The sequence below is a fragment of the Mercenaria mercenaria genome, chromosome 2 (genome assembly GCF_021730395.1).
Source record: "Mercenaria mercenaria strain notata chromosome 2, MADL_Memer_1, whole genome shotgun sequence".
Lineage (NCBI taxonomy): Eukaryota > Metazoa > Mollusca > Bivalvia > Venerida > Veneridae > Mercenaria > Mercenaria mercenaria.
Genome location: NC_069362.1, coordinates 66,014,562 through 66,026,663, shown reverse-complemented (window position 1 = coordinate 66,026,663; position 12,102 = coordinate 66,014,562). Strand labels below are relative to the sequence as shown.

The 12,102-nt window shown below is 34.0% G+C and overlaps 1 protein-coding gene across 1 annotated transcript in view; it reads right to left on the bottom strand.

Moving 5' to 3' along the window:
- LOC123564136 (RNA polymerase I-specific transcription initiation factor RRN3-like) overlaps positions 1 to 12,102 on the bottom strand; it is a 32,942-nt gene extending 20,840 nt beyond the window's left edge. Inside the window, exons 1-6 of the mRNA XM_053536806.1 lie at positions 11,769 to 12,102; positions 6,551 to 6,603; positions 4,817 to 4,906; positions 3,545 to 3,674; positions 561 to 687; positions 95 to 263 (exon numbers count right to left, since the gene is read on the bottom strand). Coding sequence (XP_053392781.1) covers positions 95 to 263; positions 561 to 687; positions 3,545 to 3,674; positions 4,817 to 4,906; positions 6,551 to 6,603; positions 11,769 to 11,820 — 621 coding nt within the window. The 5' untranslated portion in view covers positions 11,821 to 12,102. The remainder of the gene's footprint in view (positions 1 to 94; positions 264 to 560; positions 688 to 3,544; positions 3,675 to 4,816; positions 4,907 to 6,550; positions 6,604 to 11,768) is intronic.

Here is a 12,102-nt window from a genome sequence, read left to right as displayed (position 1 = left end):
ACCCCTGAAGTAAAGAAGGGGTAACATACATCACAAGTAAAGAAGGGGTAACATACATCACAAGTAAAGTAGGGAGTAAAATAGGGTTTCATACGTCAAGTTTGATGACTTTCTCTATGAGAAGTTCCATAATGGACTGTCTGAGATCTGGTTTGTAGTATGTTATCTGCAGCAAGTTTTTCATGAAGCACTCTTGGATATACACATCCTTTGTGAAGAATGGGTAGTTATCTATCAAAAGTGGCATCAGTAAATTTGAGGACCTGAAACAAGGTTTATACAAGAAATCTGCATATCTGTTTCAAATTATACAACTGTATGGTCACATCTTTTTCCTGTTGTGACTACTGCCACTTTAAGCTGACAAATTTTAAGTACAGTAAAATCCAACTTCAGACATATACCACAGATCGAGCAAATAATACATGAGACTCTTTTGTTTTTGTTTTTTTTTCCTTTTGCTCACAGACATTAAATAAAGAAAACATGATTTATACATTCCAAACAGATTTTGTTTTATAAAATATTGAACACTAAATTAATACACAAACTCTACTTACATAGGTACAATCTTCATTATAGTTTTTATCAGGGTATGCACATGTGTGAAGCCTTGATTGTGAGCAGCCATCATTTCATCAGTGACGAAACCTTCAGGTGTCTCCTTGCTTTCTACAGGACGTAACACTACAATTCAGAAGGTAATCACTGTAATCACAACATCATCACCAACACAACAACTAAATATGTATTATCATAAATCATGAGGCAAGACATTTTTTCAACCTTAAAATTCTTTGTTCTTTTACATCAAAATAATTCAACAAGAGGGCCATGATGGCCCTATATCGCTCACCTGTTATCATTGCACTTGAGGACAAGAAGGTCCTCAGAAAAAATATCTAAGTCCAAAAGACAGGAACAACAAAGTGAAGAAATTTAACCAAAAAGAAAAAAAAATCTTACAAGGTATAGATATGTCAAAATACATCTAAAAATTGGAGGTACCATCCATGCTGTACCACAGAAAAGTGGTCTCGGTTTTTCCCTATGGCCAATAATAAAAAAGTTACTGAAAATAAGCTATTTATAATAACGTAAAAGTAATTAAAAAAAAATATTGTAAGTGAACAAAAGCAGGATCTGCCAAATAAACTGTTTATATAAATGAAATTTCAGATCAGTATCTTCATTAGTTATGGAGATATACCCATTTTAATTTGAAATAAAGGGAGGTAATTTGACATAAAATCAGTTCATAGTTATCTACCCTGATTGTCTCTGTCCAACTAATAACAATGATGAAATTTCAAAAAAGTCCTATAAGTACTTACTGATATAAATCCATTTTAATTACAATCAGGTGAGGTAATAAGATATAAAATAACTCTGGAACCCAGGGTTCTCGGAAACGCCGAAATCGGCGTCCCTGTACACATAATTGGTCCCGGTATACGCGTGTTTATTGCAGCTTGGGAGTCCCCGGACGCACGTTTCTGCAGTGAGACGCAATGAAAATTAATTGATTACATAAACCTGTGAATACACAAGGTTTGACTCGAGAGCAAAATATGTGGGCGGAGTCACTCGCTTGTCACCGATAGCCGCGTATAGCCAATCAGCATTGCCCGTTTACAGTACACCGAGAGATAAGCTGCATATGTATAATTTACTCTAATGTATACATGTGATTGTCGGCGTGATTGCATAGGTGACAATTTCTAATTGTTAACGACGGATTACGTAGTGTTTGGTGTAACTCCGATTGTTTTCTCACGTACTAATTACCAGGCAGTTTTAAAGAACTTTTTTAGAAGAAGTGATAATTAGGAATGAATGTCCGAGTAATTTAAGATGCTGCCGATGCCAGTCTTAGTAACGTGATTATTATTCTGCGAAATCGATGATTTTACTGAAGAAGCATTTATTAATATGTTGATCATAGACATACTGTGCATTCTTAATGTATTTTAGACCGAATGTTTTAACTTTAATAAGTATTAAAATAAAAGCAGTAATTGTTCACGTACTTTCTTTTCACTGTATGTTTATATACGTTTCCATTTTGAAATAAAAAGGTAAAGATAAAATTATCGCCAGGAATTTTGTCTAACTTTATATTTTTACAAGGGGAATTTTGTCCATCTTTATAATTTCACAAGGGGATTTTGTCCAGGAAGATCAGAAACAGCAGGGATGGGGCGGAGAGGGTGTGGGGCTGTTGTGCAGGGGTGATTTTGTCGTGCATTAATTTTTGACTACATTTTACCTTTACCTTTTCATCGCACCTTAACAATATTTGGGTGAAGATTTGTGATTACAAAATGTCTTTCGGTCTAAACTTAATTTGACAGTACAATACAGGCCTGTGTATTGACGAAACATTTAAGTCTGTCCGTCAGTCTAGTCAGTAGTTGGGACTGCAACTTTTTTAGCTTTGGGAGTCCCAGGACTGCAACTTGAAATTGCTAGTGAGAACCCTGGGAACCTACGATTGGATCTGATTTGTCATGGAATCCAAGATTTATTGTTGTTGAAGATATTTTGGAAGTTTGTATCAAATAAAACCATAAATGAAGTCTCTATATGGCTGCAAAAGCCAAAATAGCCGATTTTGGACCTTTAAGTGGCCATAACTCTGGAACCCATGATGGAAGCTGGCCAGCTGTAGAAGGAAGCAAGATTTGTGTGATACAAGTTGTGTGCAACTTTGGTTAAAAATCAAATCAAAATGAAGCTGCTATTGTGCAGACAAGGTCAAAATAGCTAATTTTGGCCCCCTTTCAGGGGCTATAACTCGGGAAACCCCATTATGGTATCTGGCTGATTCAAGAAAGGAACCAAGATCTTATGGTGACACAAGTTTTGTGCAAGTTTGATTAAATTCAAATCATAAATGAAGCTGCTATTGTGCAGACAAGGTCAAAATAGCTAATTTTGGCCTTTCAGGGGCCATCACTCGGGAAACCCCAATGATGGAATCTCGCCCAGTTCAAGAAAGGAAACCCAAAGTTCTTATGGTAAGACAAGTTGTGTGCAGGTTTGGTTAAAATAAAATCATAAATGAAGCTGCTATTGTGCGACAAGGTCAAAATAGCTAATTCGGGCCTTTCAGGAGCCATAAAACTCGGGAAACCCCATCACGGAATTTGGGCCAGTTCAAGAAAGGAATCAAGATCTTAGGTGATACAAGTTGTGTGCCAGTTTGGTAAAAAATCAAATCAAAATAAAGCTGCTATTGTGCAGACAAGGTCAAAATAGCTAATTTTGGCCCTTTCAGGGGCCATAACTCTGGAACCCATAATGGGATCTGGTCAGTTCAAGAAAGGAACCGTGATCTTATGGTGATACAAGTTGTGTGCAAGTTTGGTTAAAATAAAATCATAAATGAAACCACTATCGTGCAGACAAGAAATTGTTGACGGATGGACGCACGCACGGACTGACGACGGACGAAGGGTGATCACAAAAGCTCACCTTGTCACTATGTGACAGGTGAGCTAAAAAGCTAATAAATTGATATATTTCAGTAACAAAAACACACCTGGCATGAAATGTTTGATGAGTGCTCTCAAACAAGCCCTCAGATACACTGTATGCACTGACACAATATTCAGCATCATAGACTGGTACATCTGGACCACAGCACTCGATCGCCTCATCCAATCAAGTTTCTACAAAACAGCATAAATATTTTTATTATATTCTTAAGGTCTGTTTTAAGAAACAAGATATAAACAAAAGATGTCTCAAGCGAGTGGTAAATGCGTTTGAAATGGAGTAACCTAGCCTATAGGAGTTAGGATCCTTGCAAGTTGCTCAAGACACGACCCTTAAGGAGACACACAATGAGTTACAATCCTTGCTTTTGGCTCAAGGTCAAACTGTTACAGGAGACACACAATGTGTAGTACATTTGTATCCTTGCCCACATGAGTCTCCTTGCCCACATGAGTCAGGATCCTTGCCAGTGGCTCAAGACCTAACTCTTGTTCCAGTTTTTGTCGATAAATTTCATCTAACTCCTCCCTCTATTGTTATTCTATTCATACCAAGGTCAAGTGCTCACAAGCGGTATCACAAACAAAACGCACGTGGTCTATTGTGTAAATTAGGTCAATCGTATTTGACAGTCCCTACTGGACAGTCTGTTTTATGTAAACATTAATGATTGACAGTTTTGGATCTGTCCATGTTGAGTTTCCTTGCCCAAGAGTTAGGATGCTTGCTTGTGGCTTGAGACCTAACTCTTACAGGTGACACACAATGTTTAGTATCCTTGCCTATACGAGTTAGTATCCTTGCCTATACGAGTTAGAATCCTTGCTAGTGGCTGAAAGTCAGGCATGTTAAGTAATGAACAGTGCAATTTCTATATACCTCCCATTTGGGACATAAAAATGTAGTTATTAACAGATCTTCTGATCTTATATGACATTTTAATATATAGGTCAGTCTATTATAGCAATATTAGGCTAGCAGACACTAAATTTTCATAATGAAATAATGTTAAAACAAATGAAATACTTCTCACCATGTGTATTCTGGTTACACTTTAAATCTAGGTTTCAGGGGGTGGGGACAGGGTATCAAAAAAAACTTCACTTTGGGCCATAACAGCTGTTTGAACTTATCACTTTATGTGAACTTTTTTTGGTCAAAACACCTTCTTTTATATGTAAATGGTGGTCTCATCAAATAGCATGAGAACCCTCAGTAAATCCTGCTTATTATTCCTTTAACACATTCTGTATTATATATCAGAATTACCTACAGAAAGCAATTAATTCACAACTATTCAACTGAGCAGCCTTACCAGAAGCACCCCTATCAGCACCTCATGCTCATTGTCCAGCAGTGTAGCACAGTCCTTCAAAGATTTCAAACATTTCACTAATTCAGCATCCTGGAAAGATTAAATATCATATTGTACATGAATTCAGATATAGAACAAACACTTTGTATTTTATCTACTCATCAAGGTTTTTTTCTTTTCTTCTTAAAACAACATAAATGTGGTACAGCTATGTCATGATAGGCTATGTTCAAAGCAGAGCACTATAATTTCATACTTCATTTTACATATATATAAACCAGTATGTGAAGGCCGTCCTGCATTATAGCATAGACAGAAAAGTACAAGCAAAACAAGTTTATAGAAGAGTTTAATGTGATAGGAGAAATTATAGTCTCCTCGTTCCATCCGAATGAGCCAAACTATGGTGCTCCAATGGTAGAGCAACCATATATATTTTACACATCACTATACCTAGGTATGTAAAACTGTTTAATCATACTAACTTATATGCTGACATTTTAAAATACTGAAATGCCAGCAGTCCCCAGGAGAAGAAGCTGCCATTTCATTTTCTATGAATAATTACCCACTGGCCTAACACTGTTATGTAGCAATTTATTTAGCCATCAAACATAAAGGTTAATACATTATAATGTCCATTATTAAAACAATATGGTTGTCATGGAAATTTCTCTAGACAGCAAATACACTGATAGCTGTCCATGTAATACAAATGTAAACCTTGTACAAACTATAAATATCTACCTGACCATCATGAACCGATGCTAAAAATCTGAAGAAAATGAGGAAGGTTTTGGTGTAAAATATTTGAACTGTGGTACCTTGATCTTTGGGCTTATGACCCTTAAACAACAGGGGTCATCTACTCACCACAAATAACATTTTTGTTGAAGTTTAACTGCCTTAGCTCTAAGCATTCTCCGACTGTAAATTATTCATTTGACTAGATTCAATATTCTCAAGTTAGCCACCTGAATGACAAGTGCACTTTCAAAACAAATTTCAAAGACTGAAAAGCCTTCTTCTTCAAAGAATAAAAGATTCTACAGTAAACATAAAACACCAGTGGGAAATACATGTAGTTAAATTCTGTTTTCAGTAACAGTAGGCTTTATCTTGTTCACCTTTCTCAAAGACAGCCAAACCACAATCCAACTTTTCTGTTTATATTATTCATCTTGAATCTAAAAAGATTCGCTAAAATATCCAAAATAAGCAAAAATATGGACTGGAAATCGAGCAACAGCTGTCAACTCTGCATCACACATCAAACTAACATCATTGCTTTCCTAGCTTATTAAGAAACATCGATCTATGATGTGTTTGAAACATGACTTTATTTATCATACTGGACACAATTGATTCTTCCTTTGTAACTAACCAGTTTAGATCATGATCAGCTTGCACATCCATGCAGTCTGATCATGATCTGCACCGTTCGCCATTTAGTCAGTATCTTTTTGGTAAGCTTCTTTTTTATCAGTTAATGGTAATGTCCTAATTGAATGATGGACAAATTCATTATAGAAATTTAGCAGGGTAAGCGCTTTAAAGTATTTGCATGAACCGTGTCCTGGTACACAGTGCTCAATAAATCTTTACTTTTACAGCAATGAAGTGACATGAAATGTTATTCAATTAATTTAAAAGGTCTTCAGAAAATGCTAGGAAAACACTGCAATATAATATTATAAACCACGGTTTCCTTAAAATCACAGTTGATAAACTCACCGATATAGAAGGATTAGCTACTTTACTAACAAAACTGTCATAGTCCTTCCTTGCTCCCTGAAAACATTCAAAAGTAATCTATTTAAAACATTCAAATGTAATCTAGAAGTGAAGTGGAATATTTGTTGGATCACAGGACTCTGAAATTCTATCAATAAGACTCCAAAAATCTATCTTGATATAAAAAAATACATACATGTACAAAATAAAATATATGATATATAGGGGGTATCTTTTTATTTAAAGATAAGACTTCTTAAGTCTTAGTGATAGAATTTCAGACTCCTGAGGATGGACATTGCAATACTGAATTTACAAGCCAGTAAATTTCCATACCCCATGCTGACAACTGTTTCTTTCTGTAACGTTTTTGAAATTACTCAAAATGAAGACTAACTGGCTCATAAAGTCATAGAAAAAACCAACAAGATTAGGGTACCTATGCCCATTTACTAGGTTTCATTATTTGTACAAACGTGTTTATCAACCTGTCATAATTTATAAGCAGGAAACATCCTATTAAACAAATGTTTAAGACTGCAGGTCTGAATGTCACTGTGCAGTAAAGTTGACAGCCTTAACAGTAGTATTTAAATATTAATCCTTAATAAGTTAAGACTATTATAATAAGATGACAAAATGCATTTATCATACCTCTCAATTGTTTAGGGATAATAATAAACTGAAATGTTGTTGACTACACTGAACTTATTAGGAATATTCTCCTGATAAATTGAAGCAAGCATATTAGAAAATCACTTACATTGTAAATTTATATATATTAATACCCTGGTGTCATACTTTTCCTCCAGTAATCAGACAGTAATCATAATTACAGGCAGAAAATCCACTGTAATTGATTACACTATATGTACAATTAGATGTATACGTAATTGCCATTAAAGCTTCCAGCGCCTTCTTTGATCACTTTAAATATCAGGCAGTGCTCCAGCTAGCTATTTACAGCAGGGCGCATCGCCCGTTCCGAAATTCGTTCCGCCCTGTTGCCCCGCAAGGCACCCTGCCCATTTTACAACCATTCATTTCTTTCTTTTTAAGCCAAACTTCCCTTTTTTGCCTCAGTGATTATAATACACTGCTTTATTGCCCCCTTTTTATCGAGTGATACACGCCGGGGGGCATTGACATAATTAGCAAACAATTAAACAATTACCTGCTGTAATCGTGCCCGAGGCAAACCATGATATTATAGACTGCTCCACTAGCATTAAAATCATTGAACCTTAGTGTTAAAACAGTTTGCAAACCAGTCTGAAATCATTATCATTTCGCGCCACCTGTCAAAGTGTACTTTCGTTTTCAGTAATATAGTCGTAAATACCCCTTTATACACAACTGAAACTTAAGTCCAGACAACAGACATTTATATGTAATTAATAAAAATCGATCACAATCAAATTTAAATAGGAAAATATTTTGATTTTATCGTTTATAAGTTTTTGAAATCGAAAGTAAGTTGTCGTCTGCTTTGTGAAATTGCCGAATTTTCATGAAGATTTCTTTGAAATTAGTTTACTAAGATGTAATGACAGGGTACACTTTAATGTCAGATACGGTCACACATTAAACCGGAATCCACCTAAAAACCGGAATACACCGGAATACACTTTGCATAACCGGAATACACCTGTATTTTTTAATTTAAAGGTATTTTTGAAGTGTTTTTGATATAATTCAATCATATTTATCATAAATAATTAATATACGAAAGGAAAATAAAATACGTTCACGCAAAATAATTTTATACGAGATTGAAGCTCGGCGTCCGCACCGGAAATGTCCATAACCGAAATACACCCGTATTTCAATAATAAATGGTATTTTTGTAGGGGCTATTGCAGAAAACATTCGAGTATAATATAAAATAATTAGTCTACAAAAGGAAAATGAAATACTTTAACGCAAAACGATTTTATACGAGATTGAAATTCGGCGAGCTTACGTCGCTCTGACTAGATACCGGAATGTTGATTATTGGAAATTATTTAATAGTTTCTTCACATTTCATTTAAAAAATGAAAAAAAGAAAATAATTTATGATAAAAAAATATCGATATTCAATTTATAAATGAATTATAGACAAAATACGGGTCATGACATAACCGCGCTGATCGGAAAGGGCTTGTCATATGTTTATTATTTGAAATTATTAATTGTTTCTTCATATTTCATTTAACAAATAAAAAAAGAAAATAAATTAGGAATTATAAAATAGCAATTTTCGATTTTTAAAATGAATTATATACAAAATACGAGTGGCAAAAAACCGCGCTGATCGGAAAAGGACATAACATGATCGGAAGGGGCATGTCACGTGTTTATTATTGGAAATTATTTAATTATTTCTTCATATTTCGTATAACAAATAAAAAAAAAAATAAATTGAGAAAACAATATCAATATTCGATTTTAATGAATTATACACAAAAACACATGTCAGCGCATAAAGCCGCGCTGATCGGAAAGGACCGGCCATATGTTTATTATTGGAAACTAATTGAATTATTTCTCAGAATTAATCTGATAATTTAACATGTTTAAGAAGAAAATATATTTTGAAAAATCAGTTTTCAAAAGAATTATATCATGTTTAATATATAAAAAATACAAACGTTTACTGCGTTCATTGCAATAGCACAATTATATCCTTTAAATATATGCGGCGTAACAAACACGTGTCTCTGATTAGTCCCCAATAGAGTTTGATTGGGATTATCACACTATTGATAATCAATTAATCAGTATATTTGAAAGCACACACAAGTGACATGTGACAAAATTTAATTATGTCTAACGAGGGAAGTGCAGTTAAATATGATAAGCTTTTATTTAATTTCATTTAATTGTCAATATTATTGCAAATTGAAAAATTGAAGGAAAACAGGTACATTCAGTATAATTTTTATTTTTGCACACGAAAAGCTTATACAGCCATATACATATATACTTAAACGTATCAACACTTATTCAATGTTTTACTAAAACAGCGATGAATTGCAGATTTAATCATACGTGATACTATAGCAATCAGTGTCCACTCAACATGCTCAACTTGTTGATTGACAGGTGACACTCGAATAACATGCCTGTTCGTTATTAACAATTATATATAAGGTACTTTTAACAGAATGATAAGCAATAAGATTTAAAAGTATATTTCATATTGGTTATTATTAAAGTTCAGTAAATAAAGAGTGGAGGAATATCATATAAGCATAAAAAGATATTTTGAAATAATTTGAACTAAAAAGTTGAAACTTTAAAGAAATTTACCTACCTAAGTTGAAAGCTAACAAAATTATGGCGACTGTGGTTCATCCAAGAGTGCGCAAATTTCCCGTGCGCTCAACAAATTTTCAACCTCGTATAAAAACGTTTTGCGCGTTTTAATTTGCTTTTGTAAATTAATTATTCATTTTAAAAATGTTTTAATTCTGTCATAAACCCTAAAAATACGATTGATTTAAGAAATACGGGTGTATATTACAGAATTTTAGGACATGGAAATTCATTCACGAATGCGCAAATTTTCAGTGCGAAACGCCGATTTTCAATCGTGTACAAGACGTAATGCGCAGAAGTATTTTAATATCCTTTCGAAAATTAATTATTTATGATAAATATGTTTGAATTCAGTCATAAACCACTTCAAAAATACCATTTGTTGAAGAAATACGGGTGTATTTAGGTTATTGTAATTTCCTGAGCAGTCGACAAATTTCAATCTCGTATAAATCATTTTGTGTTAAGTATTTTATTTTCCTTTTGTAAACTTATTTTTTATATTAAACACGAATGATTTCTGAAAAGAAAAACACTACAAAATACCATTTATTAATAAAATACGGGTGTATTTCGGTTATGGAAATTTCCGGCGCAGTCGCCGAATTTCAATCTCGTATAAAATCATTTTGCGTGAACGTATTTTATTTTCCTTTCGTATGTTAATTATATACGATAAATATGATTGAATTATATCAAAAACACTTCAAAAATACCTTTAAATTAAAAAATACAGGTGTATTCCGGTTATGCAAAGTGTATTCCCGTGTATTCCGGTTTTTAGGTGGATTCCGGTTTAATGTGTGACCCTGTCAGATACTGTGAAATGCTGTTAAACTGTCTTTGCATCATAATATTTTTTCAAAAATATTGTTTAAACTGGACATTCCACGACTTTTAGAAAAAAGTGTAACCATATCGGGATATAAAATTTTGGATACCCGGAATATGTCTATTACAAGTGCTAAACTTGCTTTTACACTGTTGTAAGTTAAAAACTTTGCCTGATTTCATTTATTTAAGTGGAAGTTTAAACTTTATTTTCTGTATATAATATGTTGCAGGTATAAATTTATAAATATCAAATAGCCTACATGAAGAAGGTGTGTACTGAAATTGTAATAAGTAAAATAGGCCTAAACACATAGATATTGTTATTCAGTATGCAATTACAAAGAAATGTTACAAGCTGAAAATCAATGCCAAGTAAAATACAAACAGTAGAATTTTTAGTTAATAAATAGGTGCATTAGAGATGAAAGACATAGCCTATTAAAAGACCATACCTAAAGTGTGCCAAAAAACATGCCTAAATTATGCCAAATTCCATGCCTAAAGTATGTTAAAATGCACTGTATGCATGGACCAGTTATATTTTTTTCCTGGGGGAGCACGGTCCCAGACCGACCACCACCCCAGAAGTGCCCTTTTCATTGCCAGCACCCTGCCCTTTTTTAATCCTAGCTGGAGCACTGCCAGGGCTCTCACAATGGGGGACTCGAGTGAAATAGTCACTTTAGAACTTCAAACTTCTCTCAAATCTAACCTCAAAGTGAAATGCAAGTCGCCCGATTTTCTTTGACCCGCATTCGCTTGCGCTATCTGGACTGTTGACAATTTGCATGGTGTCAAAATGAATGTTGATACACACTGATAGCATAATTTTAGTATGTATTTCTAGTTTACGTTCAGTTTTATTGAATATTCCAGAGATACTGTTCACCGAAGTGGTGTCTCGGTGTTAATAACAAACACTTTCTTCCTGCATTCATACAGGATATAACCAAAAATCAGCCTAAGCAAGGTACTTTGGCTAGAAAACCGATTCCGGACGAATAAGTTTGTTTTCTCGGGAAGCGATTCAAGTTCTTTAGCCACTGCCTTACATAAATTCCTAAAATAAATGCTGAAAAACTTGCCTTCCTGAACTTGCCAAGTACAGCTTCAAAGTTATTTCTTGGTTCCATTATTCACGGCCTTTCAAACCTTGTATATATAAATATACCATTCACATCCGCTTGGCATTTGTATCCGATTACTCTTCAACTTTGTCAAAACATGCAGAGTTCCATGTACAAATTCAGCAAAATACTTGTTCAGATAAACCAGACTTTAGTTATTTACAGTTTAACTACACTATGTTCAAATTCAGCATACAAATAATTTAAGTTTTATGCCATTGATTTTGATTTATAATCGACCACACTTGCGCAATTTTCTAGTCTCGATTACCTGCCCCTTACAGCGAA